The sequence below is a fragment of the Anguilla rostrata genome, chromosome 10 (assembly GCF_018555375.3).
Source record: "Anguilla rostrata isolate EN2019 chromosome 10, ASM1855537v3, whole genome shotgun sequence".
Classification (NCBI taxonomy): Eukaryota; Metazoa; Chordata; class Actinopteri; order Anguilliformes; family Anguillidae; genus Anguilla; species Anguilla rostrata.
Window position 1 is genome coordinate 3,993,373 of NC_057942.1, and position 21,165 is coordinate 4,014,537.

Sequence of the window (21,165 nt, forward strand, 5' to 3'; positions counted from 1 at the left end):
GCCGGGGTATCATTTGGTGTAACGAGGGCTGGTCGGACACGAGCGACGAATGGACGCTCCTGGCCACAGGTGTCCAGAAGTGAAGGACTTTTAAACGGTTTAGGCTTTTTACTGTGCCGTGCTGACTCTTGTTTAACATAATAACGTATCATGAATGGAATGTCTGTGCCGGAAACGCGAGAAGGAAACGGCCATTGTGCTTTTTTGTCGCTGGGGTCTTGTGTCGCGCGTGCGAGAGTGGGGTGCGGTTTAATGGAGTCTGCTGAGAAAGCAGAGGGATTAGCGGAGAATGGAGAGTCTGAATGTCTCGGAGATATGTTTACGTGACCTGCGGTTTGCCTGAGGCTGCGTGCTCTCTAAGAAAGGTTTGCCTAGGCACTGCAGTAACGAGACCTGTGCTTTGGAGAAAGTCCCGGTGTTCGCCACTAGAGGGCGCCACGCGAAAGGATAAACGAATGGTTTCCTTTTTACGGTTTTGTGGCCGGGGCTCGCTGCCTATTCGCGGTATTTCTTCAGCTCCGTTCGAAGTCGGCTGCTTCTCGGTTACTCTAAGCTGGCGGGGGCTAAGCAGCCGGCGGACCCGCCGCGTTTCTTTGTTCGATCGCCTGAAATTCTCACCGAGCTCAACGTGTGGTAATTTTAAAGGAGAATTTGAGCCTTGGAGTGAGGTGTCAAAGAATTGCCGGGTGATTAAATAATTCCTCCTGTTTGGAAACAGGAGACCGAAGACCTAAAAAACCGGAAACCGGACGCCACTCTCCAGTGGCCGAGAGGGTCTGCTTTAGTAGGAGCAGTTAGGGACTGCAGTTCTAGGATCTGCGTCTTCAGTGTTCACGAAGAAGAAACATACCTACATTTTTTGTTAGATGACGAAGACGTTATTTTTTACAATCATCACACATAGAAAAAAAAAAAAAAAACTCTTTGTACTGGTCTGCACAGAGATATCTTTTACCTATATTTATACCTGCATTATCTCAATAAAAGATTTATACCAGAGCATTTTGTTGGGACTGTCTTTTATTTTAAACACATTTTGCTGAGCGTTACATATAAAATTATGATACATATGGCTTTGATATCACAAAGAAATAACGAAGGACAATTTTGATAAAGCCTCCAGGTGTTACATTTCTGAAACCTATGAGAAGTGGAATATTTTACCCTGTTACATACTTAATTAAATGCTTTCTAAGTACTGACACAGTATACCCAAATGATTACTTTGGGAAATGTTGTTTTTAGCCCTTATTTATTATTTTAATTAACCCTATGAGAAGACTGGAGAAGGAGCGTTCATTTTTGCACTGAACTGTTTTAGTGAGGAGACTGAAGACCTGGGATGTTCCATTTTTGGTGGGCAGTTGTCACCGTTTCCAGGGGCCATGCTCATGTTCTTCCAGCTTCCCCCCCCCCACCTTGCAGGTGGCAGCTTGGACCCCCACCCACAGAGGGTGATGTCACTGCATTTCGGGGGGTGGGTGGTGGAGGTCCTTTCACCAGGCCTGTCTGTCCTCTCTGATGAAATATTCAGGGGTCTTGCTGGGATCCGTACGTCCTCGAAGATCACCTGGCCTATCGTGTGTCTGGGAGACCCCCCCCCTCCAATCACCGAGCTCTGGCTCGCAGAGATACCTGGTGGAAAGGACAGGTTGGTGGGGGGGGGGTGCTATGTTACTCTCTATCCTCAATTAAATATCAAAATGAATACTTTTCTCCTCTGGACATAGGGCTCAATATTGTACATTGGACCACAGCATTTCCCATTGGTGCAGGATGCCATGTCACAACTCTATTTTACTCACCACCATCAGGTGGCCATTCTTGGCTTTGTACACCATGGGCTCCTGGCCACTGGCGAAGTCCACAAATCCCTCTTTGCCCGGCTGGATGTCGAATTTGATGCTGAAGAAACACAAAGTGGTTATGCTGTAGTAGGGTGCTCTTTGATTCTCTCCCAAGTCGAGGGGGTGTCCCATCTTATCCCAAAAAGGCAGTGGGGGTGCAGGTTTTCGTTCTAGCTTGATACTAGAATCCCTGATTTTACTTACTGACGTCTGATTTAAGACCGTGATTGGCCAATTGGCTGAATCTAGCACTGGGCTAAAACAAAATCCTAAAACACCCACATCAGCCCGTTTTTGGGTAAGATGGGACACCCCTGCCCTAAGTGTTCAGGCCTCACCTTCCCTGGACCACTTTGATGGCGTCCTGCTTGTTAGCCACCACGCTCAGCTTGGTCAGCGCCTCGAACAGGTGCTCACACTCCAGCACCAGGTCCCCCTGAACACACACGGGACAGGGCAAACCGTACGGGTCACGCAATGGGAATCTGGCAAACTTGTTGTGTGTGACCATAGGCATGTTGTCTGTTCTCCCTATATCTCTCTTCCCTCCACACTCTTCAAAGGAAATGTCTGTGGGGCAATTTAGAGTCACACTTGAGGTTCTGTTTTTCTCCCCCTCCCTGCGACAGGCATAAGAAGGTATCCTGGAGTTTTCTCCTCTTTTGAAAGTTTTATTTCTTTGAAGACACAGCACACCAGGATCACTGCAGGGCGAGAGACCAACACACACCTGGATGAGGGGCGGGGCAGGGACCTACCTTCTGCTTGGCGTCCTCGCACCTGACGTGCAGGATCATGATGCTGTCGGTCAGGTTGCTGACGGACACACCTGCAATCGCAGCGAGACCTCCGTCAGCCCGCTCGCTCGCCCCATGCCACTCTCAGTCACGCGACAGAATTTTACGGATAAACGAAACCCGAATAATCACCGCCATGTTTGACTTGGCATAGGTTAGGGTCAGAGTAATGTTCACTGTGTGAACTGGACTTAGTGTGCTCACGGCTATGAATAACTGTTACATAATGAGTATTGCACCTTATCGGACCTGCGTTTTGTAGTTGTTCCAATGACATCCGGTATGCGCTTATTGTACATCGCTTTGGATAAAATCGTCTGCCAAATAAATGTAATGTAATGAAAGCGAGGGAAAAAAATGTTTAAAAATTTTTTTTTTTTTAAACGATATAGGTCGGCCGGCCAGGATGAAGCCCGGTGTGCGTGCGGAACCCCAGGGCCCACAGGTGTGGCGGTCACCTGTGAGCGCGCCGTACGCCACCCTCTGCTTGATCTTGGCCTCCTCCGACACGTAGGCCGCAGCCTGGGTGAGGATGAGCTGCCGCTGGCGAGACTTGAAGCCGTTCCGGTCGTACTTCACCACCGGGGTGCTATACTGCGGGGGGGGGAGTGGGAGAGAGGCAAGGGGGGGAGAAAGAGGGGCGGGGCGGGGGGAGAGAGAAATTTAATTATATTTATATTTAATTATAAATAGATACAGATATAAACAGATTCCCTTTTTTCTTCACGGTTCCTTCAAAATAGCTCAGTTGGTACAGTCTATACAGCAGTTCCAAGCAGTTATTTTTTAAAACAATTTATTTACCTTGATTCGTTCCTGGCGAATCGTCTGCACGACCCTGGGGTTGATATCCTCCTCACCTAGAGACACAGTGTACGGGGGGGATATCATACACTCAGAGAATTAACACAAGCTGGAAAGCAAACACTGCTGTTCCATCTAACCCACAAGCAACGCAGCGATGGGTGACACAGGCTGTCGGAAGGACGGGCTATACTGACTGATCCTGGTGTCTACGAAGGGCTTGGAGACGCTCTGCGCGTAGCTGTCCTTCTTCCCCTTGAACATGGCGCTGGTTTTCTCTTTAAGCTGCAGCTGAGGCGGCAAAATGGACGGTTGAAAATATTAACGAGGGAAATATCTCCCGCAGATAATGCTAATTGTAAGAAGAATAACGAGGATTAGCAAGGCCTGTAGGGTGGGAAGCACTGAAAGGCGAGGGGGGGTGGGGGGGGGGGGGGGGGACACCTGGACGTACCTGGGCTTTCCGCTGAGGTGTGGTCCCTTTCACGTACTTCCGCACCAGCATTCGCGCGTGGAGCTTGCGCAGGAGTTCCGAGGTCTGTGGAACGCGGGAGGACCACAACCTGAAGCACCTATCCCACAATTCATGAGCACAGAGCAGGCCTGGGGGTGTTCTAGTACCACAGAGTTTCACCTGGTCAACCTGGAAGTCTTATACTTCCTACTTCAAATGACTTAATGGGGCAGCCTGTTGATGTCTAATTCTATCCTCCACTGTACTGGGTAGAAAATATACCTGAACCGCACCCAGGTCACAGATTATTTTTAAAACTTTCTTTTGATACAGTATGGAAAACAAATAAGGAAAATCCCCAACATGTAAGTAATATAAAGACAAAGAGATAACCTAAAACTGGTTCAAATTAAGACTCTGCTCTCAACCCCTGTTGAAAGATGGCGGCCACTCCCTCAAGCTCCTCCTACCTCCTTCACGACAGGTGGAGGGGTCAGCCAGGTGGTTTTGTCGAGGACAGTTTTGGGCAGGTTGTCCTTCAGCCTGTTGAGATAGTTGACTCTGACGAAGGCCAGGTACTCTGAGTTGTCCGCAGACGTCGCCAGATGCCTGTTCATGTATCCCTTGATAAATCTGCCCAAAGAAGGGAAGAAAAACATTCAGGCTATTTCTTGCATATGCCTGTCTGTGTTGCCAGATAAAACGATCACTGAGACGTTGCCTCAATAGCCCAGTGGGAGAAAGGGGTCATAAATCTTAACAGCTAATAGAAGCCATTTTGTTTGAGCCATGTCATAAAATTAAACTCGTATTCTAGCGGATTGTATATTTCTTACTTCTTGATAACTTTGACAGCCCAGGCCCTCTTCTCTCTCTCTTTCCTGGCCTGCACTCCTCTCCAGCAGGTCTCAATCTTGGTGGCTGAAGGTACAGCATTTAGTCACACACACACACACACACACACACACACAGAGCCCCACAGCAGCATCACATCGTATCACTGCGTCAAGCGAGTTTGATAACTGAGACATGTTTTACACACGTTCTGAGCGCTAGTTCTGCCCACCGCTTACCCGCTTCCTTCTGTTTCCGGAACTCTCCTTTTGCTCTGTAGCCTTTGTACTTGGCCTGAATCCTCGACGCTGCAAGATTAATGAGAGCAGGATGACCTTGGCCAATCCTAAAAAACTGACAACTTTATCTACATACTATCCATCCATCCATTATCTATACCCGCTTATCCTGGGCAGGGTCGCCAGGGGTGCTGGAGCCTATCCCAGCATGCATTGGGGGAGAGGCAGGAATACAGCCTGGACAGGCCGCCTGTCTATCGCAGGGCTCTATATACTACATTTTCCAAAAATAGGCACCTACCCAGCTCGTGCTTACAGCGCTCGAAGGCGTCTTCTGTGGCGAAAAGCGTCCGGGCGTGGCGGATGAATATCTTGGTTCTGCGCGGAGAAGGATACAGGGTTGACTTGAGGTCTGCGGGATCTCAGCGCGTGGCAGTGCGGCGCAACGGTCAGAGAGTTAGAGAGTTCCTGTAACCAAGAGGCTGCAGGTTCAATTACCAGAAGGGGCATTGCTTACCGTTGTACCCTGGAGCGAGGTACTTAGGCCGGATTAGTTCAGCTGATAGACAGCTACGCAAATGCAGTGTTTGTAAAGATGTGGAAGCTGTATAAGTGGGTGTGGATAAGACCTTGTACTAACGAACTAAATGCAATGTGTTTTTTTCCCCGAATACTGCCACCCCCCCCCCCCATCTTGGGAGGGCCAATTTTATTATAAACTTTATTATTATCATTATAATTTCCACGACCATTAGTATCACCATAATTACCACTATCATCACCATTTTCTTTTTATCATCATTACTATAATAAGACAAATGAAAATCTCTAATCTTCCTTCAGCTCCTGCCTCGGTTAAGTGCGAATATAACAATATTAATAATAATAATAATAATAATAATAAATAATAGCAAACAATACATTAAAATAAGTAAATTGATACCTTACTGGAATAAACTCAGAAAGGAAGTAAAGGAAAATTAAATAACAGGAGCAAGAAAAAAGTAAATAAAAGTAGATAAAAAATTTTTTAAAAAGGAACAGGGAGAAAATAAGAGGCATATAATGTGTGTTTCCAGGTGAGTGAGAAGTGTCAGGGAGTGGTCAGTCTCACCTGCATGCTCTGGGACCTGTGTGGAGAGGGCACCTCTCTTACCTGCCCATCTTGTACTCGTCCGGCCCGTAGCCCAGGTGTCTGACCAGCTTTTCGACACCGTCGGCGGGGACCCCTCTCCAGTGGGGCCAGGTGTCCGGACACAGGGGCTTATACCTGCGAGGAACACGGGGTACCTGAGCACCTGAGCACCTGAGCACCTCAGCCCACCACAGTCCGCCCAGAGAGGAGCAGATCTGGGTTAAAGGCGAAGCTCTGCGATCCAGGGATCTCAAGAACTTGAGCTCCGCAGGGTTCTGTGAGTCCAATCGGCAGCCATCTTAGGCCTCGGAAATCAAGCGTGTGAAAAAACAAACCACTTAAAATGGAGGGCTGAATTACACTGAAAACCAGCGGACACTGCGGCCCCCCCCTCAGCACTGAAGTTTCACACCCCTGCTTTGGACACCAGTCAAATTCCTGGAGATTACTTGACAAGATATTTTCTATTTTCACCAGTATATTCTAAGCCTTTCCTATGAATTTATGTTTTCTTTAGTACGATTTAAAAATATTCCTCAGGTTTTTTTTTTTGGTTTTTTAAAAAACTATTTTACAGAGTTGGCTGTTCACAGCCAAAGGCGATGGAAGGTTCCATGAATCCCATGATGATTGGAGCTACAGTGTGCTGTTCATCCAATCAAGACCAATCAAGAGAGTCGTTTCTCTGCAGCAGAGCAAAATGATTGGTTCAAATCATAGAGCTCCAATCAATAGCATGAAATAGCTCCACCTATTTTGGGTTCACAAAAGCCTCGTTCGTCTTCCACCAAAGCGGGGGGATCTCTTCCAAAAAAAAAAAAGGGGACACCTCGGCGTCGCTCAAGGGGCACGTCTGCGTACCTCTGCAGGAAGTTCTCGTAGCGCCGTCGGTAGGCGAAGCCCGCACGCCTGACCCGCAGGTGCTCCATCAGCCCCAGGTACTTCACCTGGTGCCTCACCAGCGCCTCGTCGAACCGGCCTGCGGAGAGAGGGGGGCGGAGCCACACCAGAGAGTCACGCGTGACGATCCCGCCCGTGAGGAGCAGGCCGCCGCCGGGCCAGCACAGCGACACTTTCCCGCTCTTTGGGGAAGTTTTTTTTTTTGGCGGGGTGTCTCACCGGGCTCCTTGGCCTCGTTGGACTTCAGGCAGCGCACGTACCAGGCCTCCTTGCACATCAGGTGCTCCGCCAGCCTCGTCAGGCTGTTCTTGAACTGCGTGGCCACCTGTGGAGACACGGGCCCGTGTGGATAAGGCAAGCCTGCCGTTTTTTTTACCGGCCACGCCCCCTGCTACCCCCCCCACCACCACCACCTTTCAGCTGCAGCTGTCTACAGTTGGTCTTGCATATGACAGCATAGGAGAAAGGGGGTTCGAGAGGGAGAGTGGTACTGGGGGAACAGACAGCCTGAAGAAGGCCGGTTGACCAAGACATTGCTGCCATTTTGTGTGCCGAAATAAAATAGATATTTTAAAGTAGCTTTGGACCTTTTTCGCTGTTTTACAGGGAGAACTGGGCCAAGGACTAAGCCTTGCATGGCCTTCCATTGCTTTGTCCTGTTGGCATGGAGACCAGGAGTCTTATTTCAGACCCTGTTAGGATCCCAGGCCTTCCCTGTCTGACCAATCAGTGAATCGAATCAAATCAAATCAAGTTCATTTTATTTGTATGGTGCTTTTTACAGATAAACTGTCACACTTCACAGAAGGAAAACTAGGCAAAACCCAGGCCTCAACCCCCAAAAAACAAGCAAGTGAGGTAAAAAAAAAAACTCCCCAGTGGGAAGAAATTTCAGGAGGAACCTGGCTACAGAGGGGGAACTGGCCAGCCCAGTGTAAAGTAAGGAGGTAGAATGGATGGTAACAGAAATGTAATAAGGGATCTATCACAGCAAATCATCAAATGGGTTGAGCAAGTTACAGCTGAGGTATTAAACCAGCTGGTAAAGCAGAAAGTCCAAAATGAAAGGATGTATAATACAGGTATGCAGTGCTTGGTACAGGGGAAGTATCCCAGCCTGACAGGTGAGTCTAGACTGGAACATCTTCCCAGAAACGGGCACCGACCCCCTTTCTGCGGAAACACACGACACCGATTTGTCCCTTTACCGTCTCCGGCCTCTTCCTGCTGTCCGGCTCCGCGGACGCGAAGCAGTGCCTGACGATGGCATTTTTGGACTGGCGCATCACCTGTTCGGGAAAGGGTACAGCACGCACCCACACACACACACACACACACACACACACACACACACACACACACACACACGCGTGTCTAACACGGACACTCAAGACCAGCCAGCCCACTAGCACTGCAATCAGCTCCTCCATTATTTAGGCCAAGTCTGCTGGACTATGAATAATTAAGGAACCAGGCTGAGAATGGCTTCTTTGCCCCCCTCTCCCCACCCCCCCGGCTTGTGCATAATCCCCTTCTCAAAGTCCCGGGCACTTACGTCTTTGATGTTCCTGTACAAAAGATCATTGTTTTTGTCAATGAACCCTGGAAAGAGAAAGCAGAGAAAACACGGCGGAGGGGTCAAGGCGAGAACGGCTTTTTTGGGGCCTTGGTCCAGTCATCGAGGCTGTCCCTGCAGTTGCCTGTTTGCGTGTGAATATGAGATATCAATAAATTAATTACTTTAATTAGTAGTTTGAATATGTGTTTTAACAAAACTGACTCGGCATTAGAGAATGCATTTGCTGTACTAGCAATAGCTATAATCTCTGTATGCGGTACATCAGTTACATCAGCTTGTTTGTAACGAGTTGAAGTGGCACTATGTTGACTTGCATTGTCCCTACCAAATAAACTATATGAATGAATGTACGCCAGCCAAGACAGTGGAGTAGGTATTAGCCTGTTGTGATGAATGGTGGACTGAGGCCTGAGGTAGACTGTAGTGATGAATGGTGGACTGGGGCCTGAGGTAGACTGTAGTGATGAATGCTAGACTGAGGCCTGAGGTAGACTGTAGTGACGAATGGTGGACTGAGGCCTGAGGTAGACTGTAGTGATGAATGCTAGACTGAGGCCTGAGGGCCTGTTTGGGTCAGTCCTCTCACCGATGACGCAGTAGGTGACCTCTCCGGCGTAATGAAGGAGACGGAACTCGCCCCTCTCCAGCGTCTTGCGCAACTGCTTGTCGGCCAGCTTGTGCCTGTAGACCACGTCAGCAAAGGGTTAAGGAGTGTGTGTGTGTGTGTGTATGTGTGTGTGTGTGTGTTTCTCTGTGATGTTAGATGGTACTAACGTGACAAAGTGAGGGTGGTTGCCCATCTTCTCCTCCAGCTTCTCCAGGAAGGTGAGGTCCGTGGCTTCCCCAGGTCTCAGGCATTCCTCGTCCTGGGGGGTGGGGGGGGGGGTGTTACACAACCAGAGCTGAATCACTGCTGCTACAGGGGATCACAGGCATCCATCACCCGCTCTCTGTCCCTCCCTCCACATCTCAGCCTGTCAGTCATCTGTCGGAGCCCCTCACCAGCACGGAGATGATGCCCCTGTGCTTCTCCTCCACAAGGTCGCAGATGATCTTGTTGTTGAAGAACTGCACCGGCTCCCACTGGAGAAACGGTTAGAGTAGAAGCGCTCAAATCCTCCACTACACAACTGAGGGAATCGCAACAACAAAAACAGTAGGCAGATTATGTGGGTGGGAATGGTTTGGACAGGGAGAGGAGGGCCGCACCTCGATGCCCTCAGTTTCATACTCCTCCTGCTCAGCTTTCAGAGTGAGCTGGATGAACAGCTGCTGTAGCTTCTCGTTGCAGTAGTTGATGCAGAACTGTTCAAAACTGAGAAGCACAAAGACATGAATGTTGTGTTCCAGCAAAAAGAAATAGCAGCACACTTATAAACAAGATCATTGCAAGTCAGATTTAAGAATGAGATTCAGATTTATTTGGTAAACCATGCTGCCAAGCTGGTAAGAGACAACTGGTTGAGTGTGCATAACTTCACCCTAACGGTCTGCATCACAAATCTTGACCCTGGCCCAGCAGACAACCAATCACATGCCAGCTTCTTATGAAAATTTATCTTTTCTATGAGGCTTACAACTATGAAAAGTCAAAGCAACTCAGTTCCTCCTACCTGTTCACATAGAATACTTCAAAGCCGTAGATGTCCAATAACCCAATGACCGTCTTCTTAGTTGAATCCTATAGTGCAGAAAGAAAATGAAATGAGAAGTCAGCCTTGGAGGATTCAATCTTTCTTTTTATAAAGGTACTGGAGGCCTTTAATAAAGATCTGAGCTTTCAGTAAAAGGCTAATTTCTTACACCAACATGGTTCACTTGGAGGCAAAATTCTTATCCAAACCTGATTTCCCTCACTGATAAAAGGCAGCTTAAACATGTGACTTACCTGATTGGCTAAAGATTCATTGATCTTGTTAACGAGCCAGGTGAAGGTGCGACCGTAAATCGCTTTGGCCAATGCGTCTCTGGCATAGATGGCGTGGTCTATGGTGAAGGGGCTGAGGACCTGGGAACCGAAGGAGGAATAAAAAAATCATTATAATGACAAGCGAACTCTAAAGTGGGGCGGCCATTTTGTGGTCTCAGAGCTCCTTCACCTCGTCTGTCTTGGCCTCAATCTTCCTGTAGGTCAGGGCTTCCAGGAGCACCTGCACATGGACCCCCAGTAACTGGGAGAGGGAAACCCACAGCGAGTCAGTCATCAGCCACTCAGAAATGTGGAACGCAAGCGTGGGGTTCCGGAAGAGCGGTTCTAGAAGGTCACCTTGGAGACCCAGCGCAGCTCAACGTTGCTGGGCAGAGTGGCGTAGCCCCTGGCGTCGGGACTGAAGTGGACGTTGCCCAGGTGGAGGACGCTGGCGATGATCTCGAACAAAGGCTGCGTTGAAAACAAAAGTAGAGGGAGATCGCTCGTCAGAAGGGACGTGCCACGGCTCCACCTTGTTCCCATCTATAGTATCGCAAAAAAAACTAATAAATAAACAAATAAATAAATGGTACATTTTTTAAAGTCATGAGCAGAAGTTCATAGTTTAATCGTGAGTGAGTTTATACAGCGGTTCTCCTCACCGCTGGTCAGCTGGATTAACCCTGACTTGACTGCATTCAGAAACAGTACTCTTAGCACTGTTTCAGACGGTAGCAGTCTCTGACCTTACCTGGATGTCGCTCTCTGTGAATTCAATGACTGAGAGGGCCTTCCTCATCGTCTTCCAGTCATTCTTGTCATTGATGGAGCTCACTTTGTCACATTCCCCCTGTTCAAGAGAGGACGGGTTCAGATACAGATTACAGGGTGTATTGAACCCAGGACCTTCTTGCTGTGAGGTGACAGTGTTACCCACTGCGCCACCTTTTTTGTCCCATTAGGAAAATCCCATCCAGTTGACATATGAGGATATTTTGACTTCTTTGAACAGATTAAAGGCATCAAATGCATGCACAATCCAGGGGACATTTTCCGATTCGCTCTGTCATAGGATCCATGGATAAAGCCATCCGGGAACCTCAAGCAATGAGCCAAGTGAACAGGAGGCCTCCAGCTGGCAGTGAGGTCATGGCGGGAGAGAGAGGGTGTCTCTCACCTGTACCAGGTAACTGTAGTGCTGGCAGTCCCTCTCCAGGCCCAGGGACTGAAGGAGCCCGTCCTCCCCGCCCTCCACCAGCTGGTAGAAGACGTGGAAGTTCCTCTCACCATGGTTCTGATGGACCACCCGAGACTTCTCCAGCAGGTAGCTGAGAATGTGTCCCCCAACAGCTTCTCCCTTTAAAAAAATAAGATGGAGGACCACGGTCAACAACCAAGGCAGTTGGGTACCACCTAATATCCATGTGCACCAGGGTTGGTGGTCAGGCATGGGAAATAATGACCCCCTTCCCCACCTCTCTGTCGAACTGGATGTCCATGTACTTCCCGAAGCGGCTGGAGTTATCGTTCTTCAGTGTTTTGGCGTTCCCGAAAGCCTGTGGCAGAGAGGAGTGCACCAGGGGTCAGAATTCGGGCTGAAGGAAAACCCCACACCGGGTGAAAGGGGAGTTTGAGCGAGCGACCAGACGCGTGCAGAGTACCCCCCCCCCATCCCCCCCCCGCCCTCTCACCTCCAGGACCGGGTTGGACACGAGCATGCGGTCCCGCACGCTGTGCAGGAGGCTGGTGCTCGGGCAGCTGACCGCGTAGAACTGCAGGATCTTCTTGGAGGCCTCGGTCTTCCCGGCGCCGCTCTCGCCGGAGATCAGGATGAAGTGGTTGTTGGTCTCCATCAGCATGGTGTGGTACGCGTTGTCCGCCAGGGCGTAGCTGGCGAGAGAGCACAGAGGCCACAGGACCAAGGGAAGCGTTGAGAGGAAGAAAAAAATCAAATCCTGGAAGTGCCCCCTAAAGAACAGTCTCGCCAAATGACTTGCAGAGGCAAGACAGTTATCTCAAGCTTTCGAATCTCTATCATTTCAAACATTTTGCACATGCACATGCATGCTTCAGAATCTCTCATGGGTTCCCCCCCCCTTCTAATGAGTCAGTTATCTGAAAATAATAACTGGACAACAAGTGCCTGTGTTATGACCCTTTAGGCAAAGCAAATTTATCCAGATGGCCTTTTCAGAGAAAGCTGCGCTTTTCTGGAACGCACGCTCTAATGTTGACATGTTGATTACCGTGCACTGTTGGTGCTAACTAAATTGCAAAAATGAACTGAATATTAAAAAACCTCTGCTTGTCTGCACACATATTCAAACACACACACACACACCCATGCAGTACTGTACACTCACATATGGGGCGGAAGTTCAAAGAAGTTGACTCCCATGTAGGTGTCCATTTGCTTTTTGTTGTAGATGTCGAGGTCTTTGTACGGGTTGACAGACACCAGAAGAGTGCCAATATAGGTCTGGGAGAAGCGGAGAAGGGAGAAGTTAAGAGTCTTTTCCATTCTTCGACGTTGTACGGTGACTAGCCGCCAATTACGACCATTATAGCAGCAGGTGTGGGCTTTAAAATGGCTGTAGGCCAATTGCCGGAGCAGCACGTGATACGAACGACTATAATCTCTCGGCCTGGGTACAGGAAACAATTGTTCTCTATGGTCGGCCATTGAGTCTGACCCTTCGGTAAGTGATGAGACCGCTTACAGCGACAGATTTCAAATGCACACCCAGCTACAGCAGCTGCCATGTCAGTGATGTAGATCATTTTAGCATTTGAAGTGGCAATCCTTAATTAAAAAATTTTTTTTTTAAAAACATGTCACGTGATACCTTTTCACACTGGATCTGAAATTTGTGATCTGAAATTTCTCCTCTATATGTTATTTTTTACTGGTGGTGTCAGGTGGTGTCAAATCCAAAAATTATCTTTAAAATTAAGTTTAGTATGTTTGCTTGTCATTACCGATTGTTGGTTGTCTCTAGGAAGTCTTCGTTCTCTGAAATATGCTACCGCTGGATTATTTTCCAAGAAAAATAAGCACTCTATGTGCTCCTTGTATTAGCTTTGTTTCAAATGGAACCCTGGTATTTGGAGTGTGAAAATGAATCTTTGTGACCATCGGTCACCATAAATTTAGCTAAATCCACCAAAACGGAAATATTAAGGATCGCCACTTTAACATGACTCTGATCATGGAACCCCATACTCATTCAGGGAGCTGCAGAAGATTTGACCTTTGACCTGTGAAAGCAGCCCCTACTCACGTAAATTAGGTCTTCGCTGAAGCGCTTTCTCAGGTTGTCCAGGAAGGCTGTCTCGCTGGTGTGGGGGTCCAAAAGGACGAAGTCCTGGATGCCCACGAGGTCCCGAGCTATCAGGGACCCCTCCATGTTCAGCTGGTTGCTGTGGCTCTTCCGTTTCTGCGACCAATCACAGGAGAGAATCAAACGCTCCATCCACTCACATACCTGTGGCACATTCATGAGGCAAAGCACCACAAAACAAGACCAGAAGGGGAGGTGAGGGACAATGAGATTCTGTAGTGCACTTGACAAACTCTGGGCTACACTTCCCATCAGCCCCTTTCCAATAAAGTTTGTGGCACTTCTAGATTCTGAACACTTTGACAGTCAATGGTTTACACCAGGGATACCCAAATCTGCCCCTTGAATCCAAATCTAGCCCTGGTTTTCTTTCCACCTGGAAAATATAACTGAAAAATTAGTGCTACTGATTGGCCAGACTGTCTTCACATCTGACTCTCAGCTTGGTGGGGGGTTTAAGAGATTTTCTTCTCCAGAAAGCCCAAATAACAGAAGAGAATCAATCATGACTTATTGATTGAAAAGTGAGGGCAGTGACAGAGCTCGCTGGTCTGAGTATCGCCCTCTGGAGGTCTTCGGATTCCCCTCTCTCTCTTTCAGCGGCCACTGTTGTGACAAGCTGTCCGTCTCGACAGCTATCCGGTAACATCACCCCTTCTCCTCTGCCCATTAAATACAGGCCGGTATCTTTATAGCTGCGCGCGGAGCGGACTTGGCCAAGGGTTCGCGCGCGATGAGTGCCAAGTTCCGCTCTCTTGTTCACGCGTCGCTCGAAAGCTCTCCAAAGTGCATCCTTAGGTCAGCCATTTGTATTTATTTATTTTTTGCGCACCTTTTATTATTATTATTATTATTATTATTATTATTATTATTATTAATTACATTTATATAGCACTTTTCCAAATGCTCAAAGTGCTTTACAGTGAAGGGGAACTCACCTCACCCACCACCAATGTGTAGCACCCACCTGGGTGATGCACGGCAGCCATTTTGCGCCAGAACGCTCACCACCCATTAACACCTTGTACACAGCCATTCAATAAGATACGTCTAATAAATGAATGTGCATTCAGTTCTCTCTCTCTCGTCATCTCTCTCTCTCTGTGGTTATAGCAAATGCCAATGCTGCCTATACTATTTGGGATAATGCAGAAAAAAAACATTACAGTAAGAAATAAAATACAATTCGCCAGCCAAATCCTCCAATGAGGCATTTTATTGAATTTAGAGACAGTGCTAGGGGAATTTTGTCTGTTAATTATGAACAAAAAAGAAGCATAGGGCGGAATATTGTTTTTACTTATTGGATTTTGTCCATAAACAAGGTTAGTTTTTAATTTCACATTCATTATTTCTTATAGCTTTATGCCATGGATTTGTCTTTGTGACACTCAGCTAAAAGTAAATATAAAATACTATTTTTGCTCATCGTTTGTATTTGTGTGTCCGTACAGACAAGAAAGAGCTTTATCAAGCGAGGAATGTACTGTACTGTGAGTACCATTTGTGAACCACGGACAATCCCCATCCTGAGGTTTTCATACCATGTCTCCCCTGTCCTCCCAATGAGGCTATCTTCAGCTAGGGCGCCACCGCTGTTGTGGTGTGCCAACAAATTAAAATAATAATACCCTTATTTACCGGAGCTCGACATGCGTGTAATTAAGAACGGGGTTCACGTTTAATTGAGAAAGAATGGCGCTGAGACAGGCAAGTGGATACAAACACGCACAGCTTCTCTCCAAAGGCCCGTGTAGAAAGTCCTGGGGATTGGCTCAGCGGGCAGCCAATCACGTGCCAGATTTGCAAATCACACGATACGTGACGCGCTCGCATGTGCACATTTCAAAAAGCGTAAATAACTTATTTTGTTTTGAACAAAAACTCTTTAACAAGTGGCCACTCTTTATCGTGGGGTAGAAGACCATAATTTAAGGGAGACGATTCATCCTACAACCAGTGCAAGTTTCCGATGCTATTTTTCCACAGGAGAGTGAGGTAGCTAGTTCACTGGCACAACCCCCCCCCCCATAACAAACATACCAAGCATCACAGTCATGGGGGGCATGAACGTCAAGCAGAAATATCCAGGAATTTGCAAAAAATGTACTGCCTGACATGGACTGTATTCCATAATGCCTATTTACCTTTACCCTCATGCATGCTGCTTCTGCAAGGTATGGCATTCATAGTTGATGTGTAATGTTTAGCTGGATAGCGGCTAAATGTACATGACTACAAAGTCTGCCGTTCCCCAAATAAAATGAGACAGAAATGTAAAGCAAACCTCATTACAGTCTGCTGGCACTGGAGATGCACGTGCTGAGACCTTGTAAACCTTCTCATTGTATATATATATTTTCCTAATCTTACATCTAAATATACAGGGACAAGCATCTTTAGGGCACAGAGAGCATCAGTCCGATTCACATGACTGATGATTCTTGATGCTTCTTTGCAGGCTGAATGAAGATGATCAGGCATCTGGGGAATTTGGGAAAAACTCGCCGTAAATGTTTTGGGATCGCGGGACGACCGCGGCTTTTAAAACGGAGCCCTCTGATGGCGTAGCGTGAACAGAGCGATGCGGAGGATTTCGGGGACACGGGGGGGGGGCGGGTGAGCGGCCTGCGGACCAGCGCGGTTCACACCCCCATACCGCCGAAACCGTCCCGCTCGCACAAGAGCCCCCGATGGGCCCCGCTGCGGACCGCCGTGGGACCGCTTCCCCCCGGGGGGTCAAGGAGGGCAAGGCTGCCAAAACAGCCCCACCTTTGAGAAGAAGCGCAGTGGGGGAAAAAAATCCCACGATTCAGGTTTCTCAATATCTACCCCCCCCCCCACAACCCTCATCTCACCCTCGCCCCAACCCTCCACCCCAACTCCAACCAGCAAAAAAAAAAAGAAAAAACCTTTTATTTATTTAGCGTTTTTTCTTTTTTTTTTTTTTAAATAGGGCAACAATCCTTTGATTTTCAATTTTCAATGCAGAAAGAAAACATCTAAAAAGATAATCCATTGGATCAAATTGACACAAAGCTCCCCCCCCCACCCCCGCCCCCCATACCTCTTGTTACTTCTATGAAAGGCGACTTTTTTTTTTCTGTAAATACAGAGGATGAGAAAAAAAAGTTTTTTAAAACGTAGTCTACAATCCATTACACATATTCTCCCTGCATATCCTTTCAGTAATTATTCATTAGAAAACATTTAACGTCACAGTGAATTTCACACTGGGCATTCCCAGCACAATAGAGGAGATTTGGCCTATTTAATGGGGGGTTGTGCGGAGGGAGGGAGGGGGGGGGCAGTGGATGGAGGAAAGGAGAGAGCAGTAGGGGTGGAAAAGGCGGGGGGGGGTGCAGTATTTGTCTGATCTGAGAACCTCTAAAATAAGGCCTTCTTAAGACAACGGGGCAGACTAAATTGTGGAATAACGGTCTGTGGCCTGCTGTTTGCTGGGACACTCATTTAGTGCGGGGGGGGGGGGGGGGGTGGGGCGGACAATAGAGGCTTGTTCTTAGCAATCCTGTGTTGTAATTTGGACTTCATTACTTAGTCTGCAGGCCCTGAGGAAGGATTGGAGGGGGGCGGGGGGGCTTGTCGGCTAACAGGTTTTCTTCCACCTGTCAGCAACTCCAATAACGGCCCCCCCCTCCCCCCTCCCCTCCCCTCCCTGCCCCTCTCCTCCTCTGGCCACCTCTCCTCACTCTACCCCCACTTTAAGCCAATGAGACAGGTGAACAATATCATTGAAGGCAGCCCATTCGAGACGTCAAAATCAATCTCACAATGGGCTAGTGGGGTTCACAAGTGCTGAACCTGCCCCCCTCCTTCTCCTCCTCCTCCTCCTCTTCATCCAAACATGGGAACGGGGGCTCCTCTGTCTTTCCCCTCCACCCCCACCCCCACCCCCCATCCACCCCAGCGGCCCCGACACGAACAGCCGAAGAACGGTTCGTGAGGAATTCTTTGAAACCCCTGTGTTTGCCGCGCGGCTCATTCCGATGGTTAAAGAACAGAAGCGGCCGGAGGGGGGGGGGCGATGTGGGGGTGGGGGGTGGGGGGTAGAAAGGCGAGGCCATCCCCGCTCTCACGGGGGGGAACTTTTTATCGGATGCGCCACCGCAGCCAACACACAGTGAGGCCTATTTGTTCGGTCCCTAACTTGCGCCTGCCTCAAACTTGGTCATATTTTGTAAGTAAAAAATGTATCTTTGCCATTGGTTTGGCAAAAATTACCTGCGCTAATAGCCTCCCTTACAGCCTAACACCTTGAATATACTCCGTAATCCCTCTGTATTGAGGGACAGTGCTGATGGAGCTTCCGTACTTCGGGGACCCACGATTAAATACCCAGAATGCATCTCAAACCCACAACCTTCTTCACAAGTCCAGTGCTCAGGCCATTGTGATTCTCAGGCATTAGTTTTCTTTGCCAATGGGCATCAGAGGCGGAGGGGGGGAGGTGTGGCGGGAGGGGAGAAAGGGATTTTTTGCTGTCTGTGTTTCCTGCGCCAGACACAAATAGGTTTTCCGCGACGATGGCGCTGTGCTCACAGAGCCTGCCCAACCCTCTCTTAATTAAGAAACGCTCCGTCATCTGGGTTTGAGTGTCAGTGTCACCTAAGAGCTGAGCCGAGCCGAGCCGAGGTGAGCTCACTCTTCAGAGAAAGGGAAAATGAGAGAGGGAGACAGAGAGAGAGAGAGGGAGAGAGAGAACAAGAGAAACAGAGAGAGAGAGAGAGAGATAGAGAGAGAGAGAACAAGAGAAACAGAGAGAGAGTGAGAGAGAGAGACAGAGACAGAGAGAGATAGAGAAAGGGATAGAGAGAGAGATACAGACAGAGGCGCAGAGGGAGTAAGAGCTAAATCGTTCTAAATCAGAGAGAACAAGAGAAACAGAGAGAGAGTGAGAGAGAGAGAGACAGAGAGAGAGACAGAGAAAGGGATAGAGAGAGTGAGAGAGAGAGACAGAGACATAGAGAGGGATAGAGAAAGGGATAGAGAGAGAGATACAGATAGAGGCGCAGAGGACGTAAGAGCTAAATCGCTCTAAATCAGAAGCTCGGTTCGCTGGCGGGATCGGCGAGCCGTCCTCGCGCAGGAAACCCTACCTCCCTTCGCTGACATCATTCGCCCGGCGGCCTCACTCTGCCCAACCCCGACAATCTCTTCCCTCTACTGCGAGATCCTGTTACTGGCACACGAGGCGACGACCCACTTACGATTCGTCACCCCCCCCCCCGTCCCACTCCCCAAATTCCCGATTGCTCGTCCTCATCGCCCAGAATGCCCCACAATCAGCCCCTTTCAACTCCAAAAACTTTGGAGCTGAAGGAAAATCGTGGATTCCTGGCAAGCCCGAAGCTCTATGCCTCGATTTCATCCAACGTGGTCTTCAAACAAGCGATGGGCAAGCGACTCAACCCTTTGACTGCTTGAGGAGGCTCACATCGCAAGAGCAAGTTCCTCCTTCAGGAGCTAAAGAGCAGCTCCCACAAATCGATCGCAAACTGAAACACGGGTCAGTCTCACAACAACAAAAGGGGCCCAAAGAAAGTTGGCACACCTGGGCAGCCAATCACACGAGAGGGATTATCTAATCAGGTGTACAATGGCTTTTGTGTCCATGCATGTCTAAATGCTGAAAATCAGATCAATTTTAAGGATGTACACGACAGTGTAAATGGATAGCCTTCAAAATACTTCAAAACTTTTCTGAAACCAATGAACAAAACACATCAATCTACAAGAGAGATGTTATGAGTGAAACAACTTTAGAAGTGTTGAATACTCCCACCTGCATCTTCCAAAGCTGTTGTGCCCAGTCAAGTATTCTTTAATAACCAGAGGATATCCCGGTAGTTGTTCTCCACCCTGGAAAAGGCTGTGATCTTCTGTCCCGTCTAGCAGTAGCAGACTCCTCTCATGGTAAACGGTCTACAGCGCCTGTACGAACCGTCCACCAGGTTGCCAGACCTAGAGAACCCCAGGGGGCGGCCGACGTCCTGGTCCACACCACTCCGGAACTCCGTGGCAAGTGGCTCGGTCGCTCTCCGGCTCTGGGCTGGGGGGCAGAAGCGGTGCGCGCCCGAAAAAAAAAAAACCTGCGCGCAGGTCACCCGGTTCCTCGAGGCACTGCGTCGCCGCGGTTACCCAGCTCCAGCGCACCGCGAGCCGCTCACTGAGGCACCGAGGCGGTTAATCATTCATGACCGGAGAGAGGCGGGGGAGATCTTATTCAGTGCTCACCTGGGTGACCACTCCGCCGGTGTGTGTGCGTGTGTGTGTGTGCGCGTGTGTGTGTGTGTGTGTGTGTGTAACACAAGGATGGAGAAACACGATCTGCTCCACCACCCCCTGCACCAAAAAAAAAAAAACCTACATGGCACCAGGGATCCGGTTACTGATCTTTGATTAGATGGATGCATTACTTGCTAATCACACACACGAGCAACCGATTCAGCGTTGTTGAGCACTGGGAGCAGTTATGTATGAAGCTCCGGTGACAGTGGTATTTTTTCTGGACCGCTGCTCACGATAAGAATATATAAAAGGTGGCCCCCAGGCTGGCTGATGTTGACATTCTGCACCCTAATCACCGAACCCTCTCTTCGCTGCCAAGCACCATGTGCGCTACGGGGAAGGCCAATTCTCAGATTTGGAAGATGAGCAGAAGTCCTGAATAATGGGGTAGGGAACCTTAGCTTGTAATCTGAAGGTTGCAGGTTCCATTCCCAAGTAGGGTACTGTGGGTGGCACCCTTGAACAAGGTGGTAAATGGACTGCATTTATATAGCGCTTTTATCCAAAGCACTTTACAATTGATGCCTCTCATTCGCCAAAGCAGTTAGGGGTCTTGCTCAAGGATACTTCAACACACCCAGGGCGGGATTTGAACCGGCAACCCTCCGACTGCCAGACAATCGGTCTTACCTCCTGAGCTATGTCGCCCCCCGTGCTTAACCTGAATTGCTTTAGTATATTTGTAGGTGTATAAATGGATGCTATGTAAAAAATAAAATAAAATAAAATAAAAGTTGTGCAAGTCATTCTGGACGACGTCATCTGCTAAATGCCAGCAGTGTAATGCCTTCACATCCAATGGGAGTCTATGACACAGCGTAACTGAGCAGTGTAAATAGACACCAAAAACCTCTTCAACTGAGAAGGAAACAGTGGTCATGGCCCAAGATTTAACGTGAGAATTGGCAGGACACCTTCAAAATCTGTACACAGCTCCCGAAAGCAAGCCACTTCCCGCATAAGATGCCCCATCTATGGGTCCTACTCCGAACTGGAAGGCGGTTATCGGGGGAAGCG

General features: G+C 48.6%; 1 protein-coding gene across 1 annotated transcript; it reads right to left on the reverse strand.

Moving 5' to 3' along the window:
- Positions 1-1,012: 1,012 nt before the first annotated feature.
- Positions 1,013-20,091, reverse strand: myo1ha (myosin IHa). The gene is made up of 32 exons (XM_064353538.1): positions 19,643-20,091; positions 13,780-13,935; positions 12,862-12,977; positions 12,190-12,388; positions 11,974-12,054; positions 11,676-11,855; positions 11,250-11,348; positions 10,856-10,969; positions 10,689-10,760; positions 10,478-10,597; positions 10,203-10,270; positions 9,799-9,904; positions 9,592-9,672; positions 9,364-9,455; positions 9,176-9,270; positions 8,566-8,612; positions 8,219-8,299; positions 7,230-7,335; positions 6,972-7,089; positions 6,132-6,245; positions 5,277-5,353; positions 4,976-5,044; positions 4,739-4,823; positions 4,373-4,535; positions 3,903-3,986; positions 3,646-3,739; positions 3,449-3,504; positions 3,103-3,238; positions 2,606-2,676; positions 2,186-2,283; positions 1,806-1,905; positions 1,013-1,635 (listed from the first exon to the last, which is right to left on the reverse strand). Exons 1-32 carry the CDS (start codon positions 19,646-19,648, stop codon positions 1,609-1,611), a joined length of 3,111 nt encoding a protein of 1,036 aa, XP_064209608.1. The 5' UTR covers positions 19,649-20,091; the 3' UTR covers positions 1,013-1,608.
- Between the last annotated feature and the right edge of the window lie 1,074 nt (positions 20,092-21,165).